Consider the following 27,185-nt stretch of genomic DNA (forward strand, 5'->3'; position numbering starts at 1 on the left):
GGCCCGCGCACAGCGATGAAGAGTGGCCCCCGCTTGCCGCAACTAGAGAAAGCCCTCGCACAGAAATGAAGACCCAACACAGCCAAAAATAAATAAATAAATAATAAAAATAAAGAAAATATCAGGAGGTATATGCTCCTCCCGATAGGGGAGAACAATCAGAAATATGTGGAGACCACTGCTTTCATGAACACAGCCGCCTGAAGGACACAGCATTCTCCTCTTCACGTTATATCCCTGTAGATGTTTGTTTGTTTGTTATATTTAAATGGTCACCGGTGCAAAGAAAGTATAGTGGAAAAGCTTAGGTCAGAAAGCAACTGGAGAAGATAGAGAAATGGTAATCCGAGCAAGGCAAGTCTGGAAAACAGCCACACAAAGCACCCAGTAATGACAGCACTGGGCACAACGACAGTCCCTTTGAGTCAAAAAGCTGACCAGTTAGTTCTGGCTTGCGTGAATGGCATCTTAATTCCCACAGAAAGCATCTAGCGCAAGGCTTGACATATAGTAGATGCTTAATAAATCTCTGTGGAATAAACAGATAAATTACAAAACTGTATCCCTACAAAACATCTCATTTGAAACCCATGTATTCTAAAGCTCTGTATTTGTTACCTCTCTGTTTACTGTACAGGTAACTTTCACAATCTAAAAGCCTAAGGGCCGAAAAACAATTTATCAGAATTTCTTGCTTCCTGACAATCTTGATCACCGATTTCACTAACTCTACCAATACCAGGGATCCTACTTATCTGTACTTGAAAGTTCCATATTAAGAGGAATATAAACAGTAACTAAATCTTCACAGAAGGAGCATATTAAAATTTAAGCAGAGGCAAAGATGGCGAGGGATGAAGAGTTGAAGCATGAGATTTTCGGGGCAGTGAAACTATTCTTTATGATATTATAATGGTGGATACAAGACATTATGCATTAGTCAAAAACCCACCGACCATTTGATCCAGTAGTTCTACTTCTAGGTGTAAAGACTTGAAAGCAGGAATTATAAATAGATATTTGTATACCAACGTTCATTAGTAGCATTGCAGCCCTACGGTGGAAACGACCCCAGTGTTTATTGACGGATGAATGGATAAACAAAATGTGGTACATAGAGGCAAAGGAATCTTAATTCAGCCTTAAAAAGGAATGAAATTCTGTTACATGCTACAACATGGACCTTGAAGACACTGTGCTAAGTGAAATAAGCCAGGCACAAAAAAGACAAGTATTACATAATTCTACTTATACGAGGTACCTAAAACAGTCAAATACACAGAGACAGAAAGCAGAACAGTGGTTACCAGTGGTTAGGGGTGGGGATGGGAACATTTAATGGCTATAGTTTCATTATGGGGTAGTGACAAGGTGCCAGAGATGGATAGTTGTGATGGCTGCACAACAAGGTGAATGCACTTAACACCATTGAACTGTACGCTGAAAAAATGTTGGAATGATAGATTTCATGTTATACATATTCTACCATCGAAGCCCCCCACAGAACAATATAATACAAAGAGTGAATTCTAATGTAAATGGTGGACTTTAGCTGACAGTAATGTATTAACATTGGTTCATCAACTGTAACTGACAGACCACACAAATACGCAAGACGTTAAAAATCGTAGCTGCGGGGGCGAGGCAAAAATCTCTGTACTATGTGCTCAGTTTCTCTGTAACCCTAAATCTGCTCTTTAAAAAAAAAAAAGTCTATTAATTAAAAAGAAAAATCTAAACAAATGAGGTTGCTCTGTGGCAAACTCCTTTCTTTCATGTTGTGCCCTGCACTGACTCCCCAGTGATCTGTTCCCTTACCCAGGACCCTTAGTCCCTTTGTCTGGACCCTGGGCCCCCCGCCACTCAGCCTCTTTGCCTGGTTCCAGTGTCCTTTTCTGCCAATTCTGATCTCATCCCTTTAATGTTGATGTATTTCCTGGTGTCCTAGAGGCCCAGATTCTGGGTTCTCTTGTTCCCATGGGCCCTGGATGCTAGTACGATTTCCCAGTTTGTCTACCTTGCTCTGACCTATGACTTGTCTTGACCTCACTGTCTGTGTATATTCTGGCTGGAAGTGACCGGGCTACTACTGACCCTTGGTACTCTAAACCTTGATATAGTTCCCTAATTCTGTCTACCAACCTTGTGCTTATCTTGCTATCAAGCCCAGCCCAGCCTAATGGTAATTAAATATGAAGAGTGTTCGAGGGTATGATATTGGTACGAAATGAAAATATTCAAAAACATTTCTTAAAACTAGAAATAAAAATGTTCTTTATTCAGCGTAAAATGCTTCTCTATTAAACTCTTAGGGGCAGATTTTTATTCTACCTTCTAATTTCCTGCTTTAATTCTATGATAATAGGGTATCCTAAATGTAAAGCAAGAATTGCAAACTTAAAGGGCTACCAAGGAAACACAGTTTAAGTGTACCAGAGATAAGGTAAAAGGGAATGGTCAGAATAGAGACTGAGAAGCACAGAGACAGAGACAGAGAAAAGAAAGGGGGCAGCATGAGTGCCTTATGTAGACTCTACTGTTTAAGACATTGAGTTTGAGCCAAACCAGTCCATGAAATGTTTATTTATCAAAATACCAGAGAGAAGCTTAGGCCTAGGAAGGATATGGGCATTCAAATCACATTTCAGAATGGTGAACCCTTTGGCCAAGTGAGGATGCAATTAATAACAGGACTAGTTTCATTACACTGTTGGGATGGAGATAACCCTATGAAGGCTGAAGAGATTTTCTTCTAAGGCCTGATGCATTTTGCTTCCAGTGTTCTCAAAAAAGAAAATTGTATGGATGAGAATAAAGGCTTAAAAAGAAAAAAGAGCACAAATGTCGCAGATTTCTTTTTCATAAAGGGGTTTACTCTTTTAAAGCCAAATACTTAAGTTCTCTTCTTTCCTATCCTCATTTTATGAAAGGGAACTGAACTATGACCAGTTGTTATCATTTACTGCTAAAAGCAATTTTTGGATCAGAAAATATTATTACACTTTGATCCCAGAAGTTTTAAAAACAGATTAGAGAATGTTCTTCACTTTGAGTCCATGACATGAGACAAATGGAACAAAGTCTCTGCTTGCCTACCCTGAGCATTTGAAATGAGCAGATGAATGAGAAAAAGGCACACATTCCTCCGGGCACATGGGGTACGCGCCTTGGAGATTCGAACACAGACCGGTATTTAGTCACCCCTTGGCACCTCAGGCAGGTGCTTTTGTGTAGTGTGTAATAAACTGTACAACTGTATACAACAAACCTCTCCTATCCCACCATTAGAAATGTTATTTTAATAAAGGAATTAGTTTGATTCTGTGAGTCAGTACTTTCTAGCCCGCTGTGTCTCTTTATCTGATCAACAATCCCAAATTTCCAAACTATCTAAGCTGTCAAAATAATTCATTCCCTGGCAATGACTTTCAGTGGTTTGATATTGAACCACTTAGCCAAATCCTTCCCTGCCTCAAACTTCAGCCTGGCTAACAACTTCACTGCCCGCTCTACTCTTTTCACCTTGCTGCCTGGAGGGGTGTGCACGTGATAACCTCGTTAAGAACTAGGCCTCCCTGCCCAGCTATCCGGCTCTCGTGGCCTCGGCTCTGCAGGGGCACCCCATTAGCTCAGCCAAGTCCCTGAGCTTCTCCATTACCCAAGAAAGGCATCTTTTATGAGATTCTTCCCACCTACCTCACCTAGCTCTGCAGAGTAGACCCAGAAAGGCTCTCTCTAGGGCTACTAGGAAATAAGTCATGAAATCTTATTGGTATCTTTAAGTGAATTTGTGTTAGCATCTCTGACAAGGTAAAAGCTAGTACTAGTAAATAGGCTGGGTTTGAGTACTGAGAATGAGTTGTATATATAGTAACGGACACCTGTCATGTTAATTAGAATATTTAACACAAAGGCAGGAAGTAGTATAAAATAAATTACATAAATAGATAGATTCTGCTCACTTAGGATAACATTCACAGAGCACTATGACATGTAACTAACTGGGGGGGGGGGGAAACAATGCAAAGATGCATGAAAGAATGAGTGTATTTTTCATGCCAAAACTTGGGATACGTGGTCTGACAAGTATATGTCAATGGAATAGAACATCAGAAAGTAGAACTCTCCTAAAAGTTAAGGAACATAGTCAATGAAAATATAAGATTATTCAAAATTGCAAAGAGTTGCTAACGTATGGGAGATAGACAGAAATGTTCTAAAGGATAACAAACAATATGAAGCAGAATAAGAGCAGTTTCCCTGGGTAATGTACATGGCAAAGACCAAAAGGTTTAATAACACCTGAGTTGGCCAGTATGTTGGAAATGGGCTCTCCCATACATTTTTGATGGGAATTTAAATTAATATAATCTTTATGAAGGGCAATTTGTCCTCCAAAGTAAAAATTTTAATTTATATATCCTTTGACTCAGCAACTTCCCAGGATTTATCTTACAGATACAGACCTACTTGTGTGGAATTTTGTATATATAAGAATATCCACTGCAGTAATGTCGGTAACAAAGAACAATTATCCCCACCATCAGGGGACTGGTTAGAAATTACGAGCTGCTATGTAGCCATTAAAAAGAATGAGGAAGCCCTAATGTACTGATATGGAAGAATATCCAAAATCTATTAAGTGAAAAAAAAAAAAAGCAAACTAGAACAGCGTGTCTAATATGCTACCATCAATATACACTCACACAGATACACACACTTCTAACAGGGATAACAAAAGAAAGCAGCAACAGTAACTGCCTCTCAGGAAGGCAAAGACCCTTCTTTTCACCACACAGTCTTTTGTACTTTGTCTATTTTACACTATGTGCATATATCACCTAATCAAAAGATAAAAACAGTCAAAAAGGCCAGGAATATATATGTATATAGTGCATAGAAAAAAAGAGACAATCTCGGGCAGCAGTGGTCATCAAAGCTTTCCCACAGAAGGCACTGTAGTGAAATCAGCCTGACGGGGAGTAGCTACGTGAGGCTGGGGAGGTTTCCAGGAGGACAGACTGGAGAGGCAGAAAGGAACAAGAGGAAACCATTTTTTCTCTGCAAAGAGAAGGTGGATCAGAAAGAGAGACTAACAGTACACAGACACCGAATGCTACCCCCTTTCCCACACTCCTTCTATAGTACTTCTCTCTGATAGGTCATGTGTGTGATTATATAATATAATCCATTCAGTTACTGAATGTCTACTATGAGCCAGGAACTATGCTAGATGCTGAGGACACGAAAATTGATGAGACTCAGTCCTTGATCTCAGTAAGCTCTCTATCTGATGAAACTGCAAGTCATAGAGTAGAAGAATTCCACAGAGAAAAACCTGATTAGCATGTATCTAAGAGCAATTATCTATCCATTCTACATCATGCGGGGATAATAATGCTGGCGATGAAAACAACAGCTAACACATGTAACATTTACTGTGTGCAAAACACTGTTCTAAGTGACTTTCAGATATTAATTCATTTAATCTTCACAACAACCCTATGAAGTGGATATACTCTTATTACACCATTTTAAAAGACAGAGAAACTGAGGCACAAAGAGTTTTTTTTTTTTTTTTTAACTTATCCATAGTTACACAGTTAGTGAGGGGCTAAACCCAGACTTGAACTCAAAAAGTGTGACTCTAGAACTAAGCTATGAACTACTATTAGCGAACCTGAAAGAATAAGTGCCGATCTCAGAATAATAATACGATCTCACATATATCTGCACAGGACTTTGCAGTTTACAAAATACTTTCATGTGTTATCTCATTTTCAATATATAGCAGCCCTGTGATACATTCTCTTTGAAATGAACACATATTCCAGCTATTAAAATAAATGAAATAATAAAAGCTATTATAAATTCTCAAAATTCTCATCACTGAAAATAACTGTGGTAATAGAAAAGTTTCAAAGAATTCTATACGAATTCATCACATGGTAAGGCTCAAGTTAGTATTAGTCAAGCATCACTGCTTTCATAGGACAAGGCAATGAGAGACTAGACAATGGGATTTATGTATTTTAAATGCCATTTAAACAGTGAAATACTGGCTCTGATTTACTAAAATAAAATTATGATTCTTAGAGTTTATTATTAATTATACAGTTATGTTGACCACTCTGGCAATTAGTATATGTTTAGATATTGTACTATTCAATTAGCATTAAATAAAATGCATTTTTTAACATGGCGGGATTCTGACTTAGAGGCCTTCAGTCATAACCCCAATAAAATGCATTTTCATCAGTCCTCCTCAAAATTGTTTAAATTGTTTAAATAGAACAAACTAGAACAGAAAGTTTGAGAAGCAAATTTACTTGTCAAATTTAGGAAAGGAAATTCCCCAATTAATTTCTACCAACTTAGCTCTTAAATAGATCCAGACATGCTTGTAGGAAGTACCCGTCCACTTTACTCAATGGGGGTTTCCTTACTTTTGTTAATTTTGGATTTCCTTGTCAGCAGGGACACACGATATTTATTTCTACTTTTCCAATCAATATATAAGTAAAGTGAGCACTACTCAGTGAAAATGAAGTGTGCGTAGCCCTTATAAAGTAAAATAAATATTCTCTACTCAGTTTTCCAACCAAGGTACACAAATATCAGATGAAGAAAAATTAAGCCTCGGCACAATTGGAGGGGAAAAAAAAAAATTGCCAGCCATCTTCCCAGCACGATGTCTTCTACAGCATTATCGCACGCTCTTTAATATTTGCCACTTTAAAAGGCTCTCTTTAATTAAATAATTACTTTCTTGGGAAAACACAACTCAATCCTAAATTGAATAGGGTTCTCACCTCTCCACTTAAATTCTACCTCTTCTTCAAAGTCTTGTTCAAAACTCATTTTCTCTATGAAGCCATCACCCTCTGGTTTCAAAGCTCTCTCCCTCCTCAGGTGTTAATTATACGAATCACATATCCTGGCAGTTGATCATTTGCCTCCTCCTATTCTTTTTCTAACTCAGCAGCACTCAGTTTATATTTCTCTCATGGCACTTATTACTTTGCTTTGAATCACAGTGATTTTAAGTATCTGTTTCTTTGCTCCACCAAAAGGACAAAGTCACAGCCAGCTGTGTGCACTATCTTTGATTAAAGCCCAGTCTTCGACACATCAATAATAAATGCTTGTTGGATTGAAGGGATATAAATTTTGCCCATTTTGTAAGAATACAAACTTCTTGAAACAAAAGAATACACCACATTTCTTTTTTCTCTATTCCTAGATACCTGGCCTAATGCCCGGCACTAAATAGCCATTTTCGAATATAAATTTGTTGAATGTATAATCAACATATACCACGTAAGTAAACCAGTTGTAATTTAATTTTACTTATGCTAAATTATCTCTTCAGTTGCTTTGATATCTGAATAAACACGTCCCTGATCAAAGGGATGACTCAAAAAAGTGAGGTTACTTCAATTACCCCTTATTTTGAGGGTTGCATATTGAGAAGAGAGGTTAGTAACACACACATACGGTGAAAACCTGGCCACAGTACTTTCTATCTCCTCCCATTAAGAAGCAGTGTCAAAAAAAAAAAAAAAAGAAGCAGTGTCCACTCTCCCATCCCTTGAATCTGGGCTGCCTGGCGATTGCTTTGACTAATAGCCTAGCAAAAGTTACACTGTGCAGTTTCCAAGCGGAGACCTCAAGAGATCTTCTGCTTCTGCTCTTATCTCCCTTCTACCACTCTGTGGACAAACCTGAACTAATCTGCTGGAGGATGAGACTGCATGGAGCAGGGACAAGCTGTCCTAACTGAGGGTGCCCTAGACCAAGAAGCCCCAAGTCAACCAGGCAGCTGGCCGCAGCTGTGTGAGTGAGCCCAGCCAGACCAGCAGCAGAGTCACCTAGATAAGCCCAGTCCAAATGGCCAATCCACAGTATCAGGATCCAAATAAATGGTTTGTCAAGTCACTAAGTTCTGGGGTGGCTTGTTCCACAACAAAAGCTGACTGACAGCTGGAAACCCAACACCATTTTTTAAAACTGAACACTTATGTGGTGTCACAATGCCGATTGCTATTCCACAGCAGTTTTGAACTTTAGAGCCAATGCAAATCATTTCTATATGTTTAATTGTAATTGAATAAAATATTCCAATTATGACTAAAGCACAATTTCTAAATAAAAAGTAATTGCTAGCTTTTTGATTGATTTAAAAAATATATTATCTAGGGGGCTTCCCTGGTGGCACAGTGGTTGAGAATCTGTCTGCTAATGCAGGGGACACGGGTTCGAGCCCTGGTCTGGGAAGATCCCACATGCCGTGGAACAACTGGGCCCGTGAGCCACAACTACTGAGCCTGTGCGTCTGGAGCCTGTGCTCCGCAACAAGGGAGGCCGCGACAGTGAGAGGCCCGCGCACCGCGATGAAGAGTGGCCCCCGCTCGCTGCAACTAGAGAAAGCCCTCGCACAGAAACGAAGACCCAACACAGCCAAAAATAAATAAATAAATAAATTTATTTAAAAAATATATATATATTATCTAATAAATGAATACAACTCATCTCCATCCCCTCATGTACCACGAGAATTTTTTTTTAAAACTACACAATGTGTTTCTTGCTTCAAAATTGGATAAAAATCTTTATTTTTAAACACCCCTATCTGGGAGGGGCAAAAGAGGCAGTGAAGCAAACTCTTAATCAATACTACCAACAAGAAGGAAAAACACAGAAAATCAAAGGCAATGGCTAATTCTGCCCCCCAATCTTATTAGATTATGGAATTTAGTTTATGAATTTTGAAATATGAAAAATATGAATAATTTTCAGTTTAGGACTGAGAAGTTTGTGCATCCTTGGTAACAGGAAATTCAACTAAAGTAAGAAAATGATACTAAGAAGAGAAAGTCCTCCTCCCTTTAATGTCTTTGGCCCAAATGCCCCTTGGTCCTCCCCTCAGCCACCGGGCATTCCTTGCTGGCTCCTCCTTTCCTTCCTCTCCTTGGCTCTCTGGGACTCCTCCCCCTGCATGGGTCACCTACTCCCACAGCTCCAGCTGTTGCTCAGGAACGTGTGAAGAGCCTCTCTCCTCCTCTCCTTAGCCCTGGTCTAACACCAGCGCTTTCCTCATTTCCAACCAGTTGTTGAAGATCTATGCCAAAACCCAGGCCCTTAAACTCAATATACTTGACATTTGAGTCTTCCTCCCCACCTGAAGACCAGCTCTTCCATGAGACATCTTGCTGCTTTTCATGGTATTATCTTTTCCCCAGTTACCCAAACCAGAAACCTCAGAGCCGTCTTCAACTCCTTATTCTCTTATGTCTATTATTGTTTTAAACGAGTGGACAAGTCCTACAGATTTTACTTCCACTACACCTCCTGCGTTCGTCATCTTTTCCAATTGTCCCACTGTAATTCAGAATGTCATCAGGGGGCTTCCCTGGTGGCTCAGTGGTTAAGAATCCGCCTGCCAATGCAGGGGACACGGGTTCAGGCCCTGGTCCAGGAAGATCCTACATGCCGCAGGGCAACTAAGCCCGTGCGCCACAACTACTGAGCCTGCGCTCTAGAGCCCATACCACTGAAGCCCGCGCTCCATAACAAGAGAAGCCACCACAATGAGAAGCCCGCGCACCGCAACGAAGAGTAGCCCCCACTCACTGCAACTAGAGAAAGCCCGTGCACGGCAATGAAGACCCCACACAGCCAATAAAAAAAGAAAGAAAAAAGAATGTCATCAGTACTGAACTGGACCACTGTAACAAGAACTCTTCCCACCCCAATTTATCCTATATACCACAACCAGACTTATCTTCTTACCATTTGAATATAATCAGATGGCTCACCTGATGAAAAACTTAATGCGCCTAACCCTAACCCTAACCCATGACTTACTAATTAAACTATCCTATTTAAGGCAACAAGTAACTCCATAAATCAGCCCCAACTTACCCTTGTAATCTTATGCTCTAACTGGATTACTTGCTGGTAATCATGTCCTGTGCCTTTTTCCACTTCTGTTCATGGCTTCCAGTATTTTCCTACCCAGTAATGGTAATCACAATACATATGCAATATTTATACTGCTTTAAAATTTAATATTATATTATAAAGCATTTTCTTAACGTTTCATTTTTTAGATAAGTGATTTCCCCAAATCTCTTGATTGTTTCCAAGTTTTCTTATTGAATATCACTGAGAAATATCTTTGTATAAAAGAATTTGCTTTGGGGGTTATTTTATTAGAATTCCCCAAAGTACAATTACCAGAAAAACATTTTAAAGAGTCTCACTATATATTCTGTACCTTTAATATTCAGTTGATTATAGTTATCTTAAATTATTACTGTATTATCAAAGCTTAAGCTTGATCCTCAGATACAGTTGGTATATCTTATAACTACATTGTTGGAATTTATAACCTATAATTTTAACACGCTTCTCCCAACCCTCTGCCCCTTCGGGGCCCCCACCTCTCCTCCAACTTCAAACTCTAGTCTCCAGCTCATGCAATTACCAGAATTCAGCTGTAGGCCAACGGCCATCATAGCAAAACCAGAATAGCTTACTGCTTCTTAAAGCCTGGAATTCTGAAAACATAATAATATACTTTCTATTTTTAGAGGTGGGGTCCTGGGGGAACTTGCTATTCAAGTCAAATGAGTCAGTCAAGATGAGAAAGTTAATATATTTCAGTCAGTTTGTCTGTGCTGGCATGCACCATCGCCTAAAGCAGTGAACACAGAATATTTTATTTTAAAGGACAGTATGCATACATGTTCAAATATCAGAGTAGAAACAGGATACTTCAGTACTGGTTTCCATTTTGCACACTATTTAAACAAAACAATCAGCCTATTTCAAAGCCGCTATAAACTTTACTTCAAATTCCTCTCTTGCCAAATAATCTCACATGCTAACCTTCCTAATCTTTGCTATTAGATATCCCTCTCCAGATTAAAGCTTCTTTAAAGGTCTCACATGATACCTGTGCACTTACTCTACCGTGGGGAAGACTCCAAGAAGTCAGTGATGTCTGTATTAAGGCAGAAGGGTAGACTTTGTTGTAACCAAGTGAAGGGAGAGGTGGATAATAAGCAGAATATTCCATGAAGAGATCTGGTAAATGTGAAAGTCTGGAGGTGAAAGAGAACACAATACTTTCTGGGAACTGCAAGTGTTTGGATCAAAGGGCTATGGAGGAAAGTGGTGAAAAAGTAGAAAAAAACAAAACAAAACAAAAAAACCTGGTTGCAAAAAGGGCCTTTATTCTAGGAGGGTCGGGGGAGCCTCTGAAAGACCACAGGGTGGACAACCATGGCCAGATCTATACTTTAGAACGATCCATCACTCTGGCAGAAACTGACAGGAGGCCAGTCTGGAGCAGGGAGCGCGTAGGCTGAGAGTAAAATGGGAAATTGAGCAGTAGTAGCAGTGGCAGCAGGAAGAAACAGAGAAGGGCTTGGCAGAGGTTTCTAGCAATGGGACTAGATAGCACATCTTGTTAATTGGCTGAAAATTCTTACTCATCTCTTTGTAGGAATAATTTTCTGCTTCTGGTTTTCGTTAATGTAAAATAAAACCACTGTCCTCTAAAGCAGAAGGAAAATATACTTAAATAAGCAACTACTATATTTTCTTGACTCTATACTACTATCGAATGCAAGAAGCATCATCAACTTAATGTTTTATGTGTGGGTGGAAAAATCAATGCTATCACGTGAATAGGAGAGATGGAGGTTACTAAGCCTGATGGTTGGGGGAAGGAATTAAAAATTCTTCAGTCTAACTTGAAAGTTTCCTGCTTTATGCAGTTGAAGTCAATGAATAGTATCCCCCCTAGGGAAAGAGGAAGGAAGTACCTTCCACCAGTAAGCAGCCAATGGTCAAACTGGGCAAGGAAGGTTGCCAGAAAGTCCGGGAACACCTCCAGCCAATTGGCAGCCACACTTAGTACTTAGAGCACGGTTGTTGCCCAAATCTACCAAAGCAACCTTGATGAAAAGGGACACAACGCCTTACTCTATCCTCTCGTTCCCAGGACTAGTGTGCATCAAAGGATCTGTCGTGGAATATCTGTCCCACGGAGGGGAAAAAAGCTTCCATAAACTAAGTTTTAACCCCCCTTTGCAATCCTTCAATCATTCCCCAAATATACATGAAGCACTGGTTCCATGCCAGGTGCTGTCCTAGGTGCTGCGGACAGTACCAATCACCGTGGACAAGTGTTGCTCTCGCTCAGGTGACATTCCAACCAAATGCAAACTGCATGATGAAGACTAAGCACCCCATAATAAAGAAAATTGATTAATTTATCTGACCTGGAAAACTTTATTATTTTATTTTAAAAAATAAAGTGACTACATTTATTTTGGAAAGCTCTACTCAGTACCTTTCATCAACCCCTTCCACCCCACTCTCATTCCCTCTCCAAGTTCTTTGAGTCAAGTCCTAGGACCCTGTGATCTCAAGTGACCAGTATGCTTTTTCTCTCACTCCCCAAGACATTAATTACTTGCCTGTGGTCCTGGTGCCTAGCCCAGTGTTCTGCGTAACAGAGGTGCTAGTTCACTAAAAAATATAATTTGAAATAAGTCACCAGGTGATTTAAGAAAAAAAAAAAAAAGCTAAATAGTCAGGGTCAAACACAAAGCAGATCCTCTGCAGTTAAATGTACAGTATATCTGTAAGAGAATCCCTAATATAGTAAAGACTCACGCAGGACACAGTCATAATAGCTGCAGCTCCTTTTCATCTGCTCCATTATGTCCACTCATGATGAATATATTTCACCAGACGCAGCGTGGTTCATTATGTGACTAGGGCTGTTCCTGACACTTCACTCCCTGCCTAACAAGAAAAGGTTGCCAAAACCAATATTGTACTGAAAAATGATTTGTTACCTTATCAACATTTTTTTTGTTCACACCCTTGTCAGTGACAGAACATTCCTTAACTACTTGACAACCTATTTTATCCTTCATTAAAATCTCTTAACACTTTTACGAAATGACTAAACACTCTGAGCTTGTTTCCTTGCACGTGAGGATTTATGCCAACTGCTAATGATGTATAAAATGTATAACTTTGGAAATAAAAATTATTAAAGTTATGCCTTTAAGCAAGTTAAAAAAAGATTAGGAAATTAATATTTGGGAGAGTATATTACAGCTTATAAAACACTTTCACTTTTCATTTTAAAATATCTGGTTTAATCCCTATACAACTCTGTGGGCTAGGAAGCATTATTATTATTATATGACCTACACTTTACAGAAATGTAAAATTCTATTGATTTGATCAAAAATACAAACTATTATTTGGTTGAGCCAGAATCTGAATGTATATTTTTTGATTCCAAATTCCAGGATCTTTCTATGGTTTGGACAGCCTCTGCCCTTAACATTGTTATCAATGGAGCTGATTAAATACATGACTTTAAATAGTTATCAAGAAAAAAGGATTTCATGACTAATATTAACAAATACAAGGCAAGTAACTCTGAAGGACAATTCTTGAATATAACAAAAATATGAAAATATGATCGTTAAGGCTATCAATTATGCATATGAATCGACAACTTCGTTTTAGAGCTATTAAGATGTGTACCGTATTCCACCTAAACACTGTAAAGTGAGTAGATGCTAACTAGGTGCCGAAGACCAGAATGTAAGCTCCATAAGCACAGGGACTTGTCTATTTCCTTCAATCTTACATTCCCATCACACTCAATAAACACTGGTTGAACGAATGAATGCGAAGTACAACATGGAGAACAAAAATGAGGCTCTGAGATATAGAATTATAAAGTTAGTTTCCATTCAAACCCAAGACACCAAGTACAATTTAATTTATTAGATAAGTACTGAGTAATTTATATGTGCCTATATCTATGCTGTGTATTTTTGGATCTTCCCTTTTAGATAACAAGCTACATGAGATCTGGAATTAGAAGTCAGATTTGTGTCCTCTACAATGCCTAGCTAAACAACCTTTGGTAGATCATTTTTAACCTTGATTGTACATTAGCATCGCCTGGAGAACTTAAAAAAAAAATGCGTGGAGTCCCATCAGACACCAACTAAATCTGTATCTCTGGGGGGTGGGGACTGAGCTCTAATTTTATTTTTAAGGTGCACAGCTGATACTGATATCCAGTGATGGGTAAGTGCCACTACTGCAAACTAATGGTCCTCAAACTCTGGCTTAGTGGAGAATCACCTGGAAGGCTTGTTCAGCCCCATCCCCAGAGTTTCCAATTCAGTAGCTCTTGAGTGCACCTGAAAATCTGTGTTTTTAGTAAGTTTCCAGGTGACGCTGACGCTGCTGGTGTGGGAACAGACTTTGAGAAGCACTGCCACAAACTATAATGATTCTTGAATGAATTAAAGGATAAACGTTCGAGATACATGAATAGAAAAACATGAACATTATATGAAAAATTTAAATATAAAAAATGAACTTCATGTTCAATATCATTGGTCGTTAGAAAAACATAAATTACATTCACAATGAGATAACATTACATACTTATTAGAATGGCTAAAATTAAAAACAAAACCAAAGTAACCCAAGTGCTGGTGAGGGTGCACAGCAGCTACAACTCTCATACACTGCGAGACGAACGCAGGAGGGGACCGTATTGGAAAACAGTCTGTCAGTTTCTTTTTTAAAGTTTCTAAAACTTTATTAAGTGAGAGCTGAAGTCTAATGAAGATGAGATACAGTAAGTCATCCTTAGATACTTAAAATGTGTTTAAGTAAAATATATTGAGTGAACTTTCAGATACAACTGAAGAAATATTGTCAGTAATCTTTGTGTTAAAAAAAATCCTGGATATAGAGAGAAGTGCTGGGTGACTTTAGATTTACCAATGTCACCATAATATTTTTTCAAAAGGGGATGAAAAAGAAGTTGTGATATTAAATATTGCCAAATTTCACATCAGTTCCCAGGAAAATTCTACAAAGGACTGTGAAAAAGATCATTTAATAAATCACTTCAGAAGCTGATCATCAATATAAACAAACATACAGGCATAAGGAATAAATTCTCATGGACTAACGTAATAAGATAGGATTACTGACTAGATCAAAAGAAACTTACAAATACTGGGAAAGTATCTTAATTTTCAGTAATTCATGTAAGTACTGTAGGGGAGGAAAACTTTTCTTCTTCCCTTCTAGGTTCTTTGACTGGTCTAATAACTAAGTTGACATAAGACAGATTAGCAGGAGAAAAACAAATTTAATTTTGTATGTACGGAACCTATAAAAATAAGACTCAAAGAAGTGACGCAAGCAGGCAGCTTTTATACCTTTTAGACAAGGAAACAATAAATCTGTGAGAAATTGACAAGTAAAAGGGGTTTGGGCTTGGGGTAGCAAGTTAGTGAAGGAGTAACAAGGTGTTTTTTGTTTTTAAAGGAATTCCTTTATTTTTTTTTATTATTTATTTATTTATTTATTTTTAGCCGTGTTGGGTCCTCGCTTCCGTGCAAGGGCCCTCTCCAGCCGCAGCAAGCGGGGGCCACCCCCCATCGCGGTGCGCGGGCCCCCCACCACCGCGCCCCACTGCTGCAGAGCACAGGCTCCAGACGCTGTGGCCCATGGGCCCAGTCGCTCCGCAGCACGTGGGATCCTCCCAGACCAGGGCTCGAGCCCGCGTCCCCCGCATCGGCAGGCAGACTCCCAACCACTGCGCCACCAGGGAAGCCCTAACAAGGTGTTTTTACACAACTTTCTCGGCCCTAAATTCCCTATCTCTGGTGAGAAGGATGCCTTCTACCTCTGGTATAGGGAGGGTACCCTTCAAGTGGGAGATTTATTTCCTGCTTCCAGGGAGGGGCAAAGGAAGTGTCCGTCTTCCCCTGGTTGTTTCTTAAGTAACTATAATTTAAAATAATCAATGGAATATTACTCAGCCACAAAAAAGAACAAAATAATGCCACCTGCAGCAACATGGATGGACCCAGACATCTTCATACTAAGTAAAACAAGTCAGACAGAGAAAGACAAACATCATATAATACCACTCATATGCGGAATCTAATTTTTAAAAAAATGATACAAATGAACTTATTTACAAAACAGAAACAGTCTGTCAGTTTCTTATAAGTTAAATGCATACTCACCATAGGAGCCAGCAGTCCCATGCCTGGATATTTATCTAAGAGAAATGAAAACTTATATTCACATAAAAGCCTGTACATGAATGTTTATAACGGCTTTATTCATAATGGCCCCAAGCTGGAAACCACTGAAATGTCCTTGAACTGATGACTGGATAGATGAACAGATGAACTATGGTACATCTATACGATGGAATACTACTCAGCAACGCAATGCAACAACAAACTGTGGACGAAACTCAAATGCATTCTGCTCGGTGAAAAAAAGCCACTTACGAGGCTACACCCTGTATGATTCCATGTATGCAACATTCTGGAAAAGTAAAAACTATATGGAGAAAAACAAAACAAAACAGTGGTTGCCAGGGGCTGGGATGGAGTGGGTGTCAAATACAGATGGGTACACATTACATACTAATCTAATGACTATAACATGTCAATCTTCCAGCCTCAGGGACTAATAACTTGACAGGACAAGACAATTCTTTTCTTAAGCATTATGCGCATTGTCCCCAGGACATTTACTCCTATTCTCGGTTCGGGCTGCTTTCTGGGCACGGATGGCATCACACTCTCTCAAAATAAGCCACCAGGAGAGAAACACCCATAGTTCACAGTCTGTTTAAACTTGCTGCTGACTCATTTCTCCCTTGATAACTGAACCTTTCTTCCCTAATAACTTTAATTATAGCCATCTCTCATTCTAAAGCTTCCCGTTTCCTCGGAGATGTATTTGTTATCCATGTGACCTCCTGACTGTGAGACACTGGGTAAATATGCCACCTCCAGGATTCAGCCTGCTAAAAACAGAACCTGCATTTTTCACACATTCCTCTCCCGCACGTGGATGTCGCAAAGATTAAAAGGGATGATGTATGTGCATGGGATTCTTGCCGTTATGCTTGAAATACATTTCATGGAATTTGTTCTAAACTTGTGGTGCAATAAATATCCTATTCCTCTCTCCCTAGCACAGCAACTGTTCACACCGGAAATGGCATTCTTAGGCACTATTTACTGGGATCTGGAAAAGGAGGACTTAGTTTCAAGTCTCACCCTGTAACTTACTTTGTGACCTTGACCAAACCACTTGCCTTTTTTTTTTTTTTTTTTTTTTTTAATGAGGATCTTGAATCAGATGCGTATGTTTTGATTGATTGATTGATTGATTGATTTTGGCTGTGTTGGGTCTTCGTTTCTGTGCGAGGGCTTTCTCCAGTTGTGGCAAGCGGGGGCCACTCTTCATCGCGATGCGCGGGCCTCTCACCGCCGCGGCCTCTCTCGCCGCGGAGCACAGGCTCCAGACGCGCAGGCTCAGCAGTTGTGGCTCACGGGCCCAGCCGCTCCGCGGCATGTGGGATCTTCCCAGGCCAGGGCTCGAACCCGTGTCCCCTGCATTAGCAGGCAGACTCTCAACCACTGCGCCACCAGGGAAGCCCCCACTTGCCTTTTGAGTCACACTTCTTTATCTATAAAATGGGCTTCAGCTACTTCGTGTTTCTCTAGGGGCTACCTTGAAGGCAATATCAAGCACATACAAAGTACTATATAATGCCCGAGATGATTCCTACTCCCTGATCTCTAAATGGAAGTGACTAAGCAAGAGATTCTCTCACAGCCAGATGAAACAGATTCCATCAGTGTCATCAGAGGACATCAATGTAGATCTATAACCTGGGAGACCCAAACAAACTCTTCACTACTCAGGAGTCCTAGGACACATCAATTTTTAGAGATGCATGAAATGCTTGAATTGAGAGAAGAGAAAAAACATGGAAGTGTTTTTCAAGAGTTGGTGTGGTATATAAGGGAAAGAACATGAACTTTGGTGTCACCCAAACCTGGGTCTGAATTTCAGCACTTACGATCTTAGGAAAGTTATATTACCTCTCTTTGCATATTTTCTAATCTACAAAATGGGTACAGTTCTCTTGTAGAGTTGTGAGAAATAAGCAATAATGTATATAAAGTATGCAAATACCATACCCCTTGGGAGAAATATTAATGTATATAAAGTATGCAAATTCCATACCCCTTCCATAGGTAGGCCCTCAAACAATGCCTGTACGTTATTAATTCAACAAGCACTGATTAAATACCATATGTAGTAGGCACTATACAAAGCCTGGTTATTACTTCTAATATTACTATTTTCCAAAAGGACCAGGGAAAATCTAGAGAGAAGGCGGAGAAAATGGGCATCTTTATTGTTTATTACAATGCACAGGTAGAAAAGCCAATTTTTCACTATCAAAGAGCTCCCTGATAGCTTAATGCCCTGACTAAAACTCTACCACAACAGAATCAATCTAATTTGAATTAATTTTTTTCTTCATTAATTATTTGGTACCTCAAATCTGCTTTAAAATGTAAAAATTCCTAGGAAATAACAACTTTATGAAACAGAAGAGAGAGGATAGTTACACCTCTTCCTAATACTCTCTCTCTACCCTTGGCATCTCCTGTCTTCTGGTTCTACTGTTTACTAGCTTTGTAACCTTGGGCATATCACTTAATCTCTCTGAAGCTGCTTCATCATTAAGATGGGAATGGTAGCACTTAGCTACCACTTACATAAGTAAAGACCTACAGGAAAGAGAAACTGTATGGGGTGGGAAACACAAAGAAAGCAGAAGGGAGGAGAGAGCCACAAAAGAATCAGACCGAATGACTCAAAGAGGAAGAGGGAGAGAGGCAAATACACAAAGAATGAAACATCAGCACAGGGATAAATTTCACTCAATGAGCATGAGTCCTCAGGCCAGGGATGCAATCCAGCCTGAAAAAGTCAATCTCTGTTGTGAAACTTATGACTTTTAGCATTTCTCAGCAATTAATGGTCATCCAGCAAATGAATGGTGATGGTGTCATCAACATCAAAGAAAAAAACGAAGATCAACTGAGGGCCACAGAGATGATAAAAATGTCTATAGAAGAGCCAGCAAACTTAAATTTTTATAAATTTGCTTAAATGTTCTAAGCAATCACACTAAAAGTGAGCATCAATTCCCGAGCATCATGCTGCTATGGTATTAAAATCTATGTATTACTACATATACTATACATTTACACCAACATATCACTATAATGGGTTATAAGCACAAAGTCATGTATGTTGTCTTTTCTGAGTAATTTAAAAAATAAAGAATTTTCAAAGACAATAAAAGCTGTTAACTTTTGCTGCTGATTTTAGATCCCAACTCTACACATGCTAATTTTCTTCCTCTTCTTTTCTTCTTTGCTGATGACACAGTATTGAAGGGAAAAGAAGTTTTATCATCAGACCACCTTAACTAGGTTCTAACCCTCTTTTTCTAGTTGAATAATTCTGTTCTGTAAATATTACCTGAGCTCTGATTAGATGAGGAACAAAAGAAACATAGAGATGAATAAGAAACTGTTCCTGCCTTAAAGGGTCTTGGGCTTTGGTTAACTGCCGGCCAGCAACACACGTTGTTTGGATAGACAGTTATACTGTACAACAAAGAAATTTACAGGTTGAAGGGGATCAGGATGAAGTCAGGTTGATCAACACCTGGCGTAGTTTAAATGCATCCAACGGATTTCTAGGCACAACCATTTTCCCTGTTGGCACCACCTTTGTTTCTTCCTCATCGCTTTCCTTCCAGGCTTCAGAACTCACACACAACTTCCCAATCTTCAAAGATGCTAATCTTCTCTATACCTCTACTGCTCACCTGCAACTGGGTTAGGGACTCCCATACCTGGCCCTTCACCATAAAATCTCCACCTGCTTTTCAAGAGAATCCACTGGGTTTCTACTCCACATTCCCAAATGAGGTCAAATGCACATTCTGGCCTTACTTTGAAGTGTGTTGAAGCAAAACCATCCCTTTCTCTGAAGAAATCATAATCTACTGTTAATTGGCCAAATTAATGCTGATGTCCCTCGTCAAGTGCACAAAAAGGCACTGAAAAATGGTATCATGAGAAGGCAAAATCAAAGATTGCAAACTGATTTTGCACAGTGTTTTTAAAATTTAGTAACTGAAAAATAATCAGCGAAGTTTCTGGGTTTTCCAAAAGAACCTGAAGATCTGGCAACACTGGGTCCACCCTCACTCATAGCAACAAGGGACTGGCACAGGTGGCAGGGGTCTCCTTTAAATACAGCATAAGCTCTCAAGTATATGACGGTTCTCCTGAAGACTCTTGTGACCATCAAGGATCCGTGCTATACATACCATGTGCCTAGACCTCAAGGAATACAGCAGTCGGCAAAACACGGAAGTGCCTACCCGATGGAACTACACTGCGGTTTTGAATAGATGCTGAAGGAAGGGGTAAGCAACCCATAAGGAACAGTAAAGTAAAGGTATTCTATTGTTCCTAAGAACTCCCTATCTAACGGGTTCCTTGAGTGAATCCTTTTGTGAAGTGAATGGCCACTCCCTATTCTATCAGTTTTGAGAGCTATAATGAGCATGTTTCAAGTGAAGGTACATAGTTATTTTGTGAACCCATATAATCACAAGATTACAGTGTAAATTCCTATGTCTGTATAGATATATCCGGATACAAATATCATTATCACTGAAATTGATTTCTGAGTTTCACTCATGGATTCAAATATCTCTATCTTATATTCTGCATATCTCCTATATGACCTAAATATACTGTTAAAATTGTGGTGAACATCTTCAGATTAGCAAATTTGCATTAAAAAAGACATGCTCTTATAACATTTAAAGGTACCATCAAAATTACATTTCATATTAATTTATTTTAATACTAAAGATCTCAGATTCACAGTAAATTCTATTTTGAACACAAAGTGAAGCCCTTAAACTGTAAGGGTTTCTAACTAGGAATTATTGTCAAATGCCCTCAATTTCTGCCTTGATGACCTACACTAAAGCTTCTGATGCCTGCTAATCATATAATGGGTAAATGAATAAAGGACGCCAAAAAGATTACTTGATGACTTGAGAAAGTGTCTGTATAGAGGTGTCTGCACATCCTAATTAAGTTCTCCTGATGTTAAAAATTGCAGGAGACCATGAGTTGTAATAGTGTAAACTGTTTAGGTAAAAGAGGCAAGGAAGAGAGAACATTATGTGAACACACTGGTCAGATAAATGAAAATAATTTCATGTGACAAAGTCTGGTTCTGTCTGCCCTAAACCAAGTCATATTGTTTATTTTACAACTTGGGTTAGTAAGAACATGATTACCATTTAGGGAAATAGTTTTCTGTGAAATTATTCCCTAGCTCATTTATCACCACCACCGCCAAGTATAAAAACTATCTTCAATCACAATCTTGATTTACATGACTCCAAGAATTAGAACTAAGAAAAATGGGTGGCATTGGTAGGGAGACCAGGCTACTTACTTATTAAGTGACTCAAACCCAGGTCTTCTGGCTGCTAAACTCATATTCTTTCCACTATGCTGTACTAGCTCTTTCTCAATAATAACTTAAGTCTAAAGTAAGCTTTCAGAGTTTGCAAAGATCTACTATCTCATTTAATCTTGGTAATAATCCTGTGAAGTTGGGGCAACATAATATCTCTAATACAGAGGACACTGGGTACCCAGGGATAAAATAATTTATGCATAGAAGATGGACTGAATGGCTGGCAATATCCATAAGACAGAAATAACTACTAAAAAACCTTATTGTGTGCAACTGAAGTATGTGACCTTTAGAGTAAGCATATTCTTAAATGAGTACAATGTATCTGTTACCCTTATATTCTAGGGATGGTAAATACCAGATATCTGTACTGTTCCTCTTCTTTTCCACCGTAATCCTCCAGCACACTCTTTTCTGCTAGGCCCGAACCCAGCCTCAGAATCTTTTTGAACACACAGTTCCAGGCAGCCCCTATCAACCGACGCAGATAAAATCTGCATTCCTATTCTGACTCTCTCCATTAGGGCCCACATTATATAATATTGTGGAATATATAATATTCTATAACATCTTACGGAAAAACCCAAAGGAACTTTTTGGCCAACCCAATATTTGTTTTTGACATTTTGTCTTTGCTTTTGATTGGATATTTGTTTTCATGGCTCTCACATTATTTCACATCTGTATATACTGTCTTCTCCAGGTACCGGGACTCTGCCTTATTTTGATCTCAGAGCACCAGCTGCAATGATTCATACACAGCAGGCACACAAGGTGTTCTGAACACACCTGAGACAAACGCATGGTATTTATGAAAAAAATCTGAAGTTAAAACAACGACAACAACAACAAAACAACAACAACAAAAACCTTCCCTTGTTTCTGATTTTAATTTAGGCCAGGAATTGGTAAACTTTTTCAGTGAAGAGCCAGATAGTAAATATAAGTTTTGTGGGCCAAATGGTCTCTGATGTAACAACTCACCTCTGCCATTATAGTGTAAAGCACCCACAGACAACATGTGAATGAATGTGTCTACATTCCAACAAAAAGTTATTTATGAACACTGAAATCTGAATTTTATATAATTTTCACATGTCACATATTATTCTTCCCTTGACGTTTTCCCCCAACAATTAAAAAATATTAAAAAAAAAAACATTCTTAGCTAGCAGGCCATAGAAAAAGAGGGGGTAGGCTGGATTTGGCCGATGAGCCATAATTTACTGATCCTTGGCCTAAATCTGTGGTTTTCAAAGTGAGAACTTCAGGTGGTCTGCAAGATCCTTTCAGCAAGTCCAACAACCCGTATGTGAAGCCAGATTTTCTTTGTATGCTTCAACCAAAACAGTGCACAACAGACTGACTGCAGAAGCAAATATGAGGATCCAGCTGCCTTCCATTCAGCCAGAAATTGAAGAGATTTGCAAAAATGGAAAACAATGCCAACCTTCTCACTCATTTTTCTTTGTTTGGAAAATATATGAACGTTATGTCATAACGTTCTTTGTGTTAACATGTAATGGGCTTATGATTGATTTTTTGAAGTGGATTAATATTTTTTAAATTCCTCAGTTTTTATTTCGAATTAGATGCCAACAGCTATGACCCATGGAAACAAAAGCTGTCTGGGGGGCCCTCAGTAAACTGTCAGATGTAAGGGGATCTTGAGACCAGACAGTCTGAGAACCGGCTGCCGAGCTACAGCGGGGTGAACGGATTGCTGCTGGCAGGGCCGCCTAGGCCGAGTGGGAGCACGTCCTCAGGTCAGGGCCCCTGGCAGACGGCCTCATTTCAATCTCCTTCTCGACTTCCCCCACCTGAGAGTTTCCTGGCATTTCTTTCATTAAATCCTGATTTGGTAAAATTTAATCCCATGCAATTTATGTCCTTGTAGAATAAATCTGGTGAAAATGTGGGGTGATTTTCATGAAAGAACTCCTCTGCTATGTGCAGACCATAAAAACGCTTTAGCCTTTGTCAAAATAGACAACTAGATGCAAGTATCTCTCCCTGGCTTGTCTTTTCCAATCTTAAAAAAAAAAAAAAATTACTATTCTAATTCTTTGCCTTCAGAACATCTCTCAAAATAAACAGATTCACTGGCTTCTTTATAAATCATAGTCCCTTTGACTTGGCTCCACAAAAATTGTAGGAGCCCGGCGCCAATCGGCATCCTCACTGGCGTTAAATCTAAAGAAATGAAATCCGGTAGGCATGGTGCAAGTTTAAATGATAGTGCTAATAATAATGCACGAAAAAATCACATTTTGCAAGTAAAGTATATGCATCTTATAGGGCATCTTAAGAGAGTATTAATATTTTGCTTGTTCTACCATTTGAGACTTTAAAACTTTTTAAAAGACTACTTTAGAAGAAATAAAAGGGAAAGCTGTCTTAATTCTAGTGTTATCATATGTAAGGAAACCTTACATAAGGGAGCTCTTCTTTCAATATAAGTTTACTTTGTCGTAAGTTTTAACTGTCTAGACAAATGATGTATACTGCTGGCCTGGGGAAACCTCTCCCTCACCCCCCATTTTAGAGAGAATTAAAGAAACAGGAACTATAATTCCAATAATAATCATTTTGTTGAATTATATATTCTTAATTAGAAAGTGTTTCCACATGAGTATATGATGCTAAAGATCTTTATAGTTTTCTCTTATGGAATAGTAACCTTGTAAACAATAACAAAGTGGGAAGAAATTTCTATTTTTGGGTATTTGTCCTTTAATCTGTATTATAAAATATCTAAAAAAATCAAGAATTATGATCAGATGGATGCTAAATCTGCCATAATTTGTGGTTACTGGCTCAAAGTAGAAAAATAAAATACATTTGGCTATTTTGACCAAGACCAAAACTTCAATTCCCTAGCATCTTAAGACCAGAAAGGCACTAACAAATTATTACCTGTTTGGGGGATTATTACCCATTTGGGGGAACAGTGCAAATTATATTAGGGAGATTTTGGTAGCTGTGTTGTTCAATGAAGAACAAAAAAACGGATTTAAAATGTGGGAAAAAGTGCTTACTGTTTAAATCTACAGTAAAAGCAAAAGTCTCATCATGATTGCAAAACATTCCAAATTGTGAAACTTAAGTTATTTGTAAAATAGACAAAAGTAAAGCAGCTTCCTCAGTCATTTTTTGAGATCTCAGCATCAATTTAAAGAAAATGCTTATATTTAAAAGAAAGCCTATTTCAAAATATGAATCCCTATACTAAGTACAAATATGAACACGAAGTAAATTTATATCTTATATCATGCATTCCTGTTCCACGTGTATGCACAAATGAAGGTGATATGAAACTAAAGTTTTAAAAAAACTTTATTTGCCTCAATTCTTTAAGGAATAAAAGAGCCTCAAACCTAAAAGAAAGAACAACAGTTGATGCTACTGTAAAAACAATAAAATTTACATAAAATTGTTACGTGGACTATATGGAAAAAGGGGGGGGGGAAGGGACATATGTACTTCACTGTATAGAAAATATATATTTCTGCCAACACTGTCTACAAGATTTTTTGGGTACAACCAATAATTTTTTCCACTCTCATTTTTTTTTTTTTTTAATAATTCTCCATTATCATTTACTGGTTCAGGTACTTTTTATTAATTAATTAATTAATTAATTTTATTTTTTTTGGCTGTGTTGGGTCTTCGTTTCTGTGTGAGGGCTTTCTCTAGTTGTGGCAAGCGGGGGTCACTCTTCATCGTAACGCGCGGGCCTCTCACTATCGCGGGCCTCTCACTATCACGGGCCTCTCACTATCACGGCCTCTCTTGTGGCGGAGCACAGGCTCCAGACGCGCAGGCTCAGTAATTGTGGCTCACGGGCCTAGCTGCTCCGCGGCATGTGGGATCTTCCCAGACCAGGGTTCGAACCCGTGTCCCCTGCGTTAGCAGGCAGATTCTCAACCACTGCGCCACCAGGGAAGCCCCCACTCTCATTTTAAAATCAAAATTATGTTCATTAAAAACCTGAGTATAATAAAGTTTCTTAGGAAGGCAACAAATCTAAAACTCACGTGGAATTTATACTACCACCAAGATAGAAGGGATCAGGAGAATTCTGGTCTCATATTTGAGAAGACACTGCTGCTGCTACTCTAAAACAGCAAAACTAGAATCAAGGTATGGTTGTTTTAAAGCTTGGCACAGCAGTTTAAAATTTGAAAAATCACCACCGTTATTTTAATAAAATAGCTTTCAGTTTTATTGTCCCAATTCCCCTCCCCAGCAGTGGGACAATAACAGTGTACCTTTCTCTACCTGCTGGGGAATTTTCTTAGCACTTTGTGGAAACTGTTGGTTTTCAGAAATGCACAGGCTGATGTGAACCAAAGTTAGACAAAATACAGAATTGCAACAACAATAAAAAAGCAATTTAGAAAGAGGATCAAGCCAAGCAGATAAGCGAACTCTACAAAATCAGATTTCTGGGACTGTTCATACAGTCAGTTCCCTAATTTCAAAAAGCCAAACCAAAGCAAAGCATGCTGACTTACATTGCTTCTTTAGTTCTTTCAGCTGTTGTTTAAATTGTGCAAATTTCTCATTATTTTGAAAGTCTGCATCAGAATTCTTATTCTGTAAAGCCAAAAACTTCTTCTCCACTAATAATTTTAGATCGGGTATTTTTTCTGGACGTTCTTCTCTTACCTGAGGAAGAAAATAAAATTACTTTAGTTAAATGTTAACAATGACACAGTCTTGTAACAGTATTTTTCTCTCATTTCATTCAAATAAAACTACAGTGAGGTAGAAAACAGAATTCCCCCCAACAGAGAACCAGAGAGGCTGGGACTTGTTCCAGAACAGACTGCTAGTGAACAGCAGAGGGAATCATTCATCCCATCCCATAGTTTGCTTTCTTAAGCTATGCCTTCACTGCCCTGCTAGCTTGCTGTGTCCAGACAACTACTGGGGAAAAATTTCACACCAGTGCAACTGTGTCCTCCACCTTCACCAGAACCTGAACATGATGGTCCTTCCTTTTACTTAGGTCTGTTCAGTCCCCTCTCCTTCCTCCCGAGGGCTCATTCCATCCTTCATTCTCTTCAGCACTCCTCTTCTCTGGTCCCTGGTCCCAGCAGGTGAGAGTGGCTCCTACTTCACAAAACAGGTAAGATTTCAACCTTAAACTTCCACCACCTGCTGCCACAAGGAAAAAGTGCCCCTATTCTGTTCAAGGCTAAACTCTCAATCTTTATTCTTTTTTACCCCTCACAATATTTTATTATAAATTTTTCAAACAGGCAAAAACGTTGAAAGAATTGTGCTTTACCATTCAAAGTCAAAAGACTATCTGCAAGTCCTCTGCTTCGATTAGCTTTTGTCATGGAGGAAAGAATTAGACAATCTTCTTTTGTTCAGTTGCTATGCATTTTAATTAGCTGAATCGAAAATGAAAATTAAGCATGACACCAAAATGCCTAAATCCATATTTAAAGTACAGAGTGTAGGAAATGACTGTCTACTCATTGTACTGATGAAACTCAACCAGTGCTGGACCCACCATCAAAGAGAGGTGTGAAAAAACATGGACAGGCCTTAATGACAAGTTATACGTAATTAAAAATCTAAACCAAGTCCTGTAAGGCTAAAAAAAACAATAAAGCTCAGTTTGGCTAGAGAAGGTAGAAAGACAATTTGATAATGCCTTATATCTCAAGAATAAGAGCTATCATGCG

The 27,185-nt window shown here is 38.8% G+C and overlaps 1 protein-coding gene across 3 annotated transcripts in view; it reads right to left on the reverse strand.

Annotated features, from left to right (window-relative positions):
- Positions 1–27,185, reverse strand: part of NSMCE2 (NSE2 (MMS21) homolog, SMC5-SMC6 complex SUMO ligase) — a 224,351-nt gene that overhangs the window by 121,831 nt on the left and 75,335 nt on the right. For 2 of the 3 annotated variants that reach the window (XM_007188885.2, XM_057532082.1), the window contains exon 4: positions 26,001–26,154. In XM_007188885.2, the coding sequence (XP_007188947.1) occupies positions 26,001–26,154 (154 nt within the window). Of the gene's footprint in view, positions 1–16,106; positions 16,142–26,000; positions 26,155–27,185 lie in introns of all 3 variants that reach the window. The other variant, XM_057532081.1, reaches the window with a different exon arrangement.

This window comes from Balaenoptera acutorostrata, chromosome 17 (genome assembly GCF_949987535.1).
Source record: "Balaenoptera acutorostrata chromosome 17, mBalAcu1.1, whole genome shotgun sequence".
NCBI classification, from domain to species: domain Eukaryota; kingdom Metazoa; phylum Chordata; class Mammalia; order Artiodactyla; family Balaenopteridae; genus Balaenoptera; species Balaenoptera acutorostrata.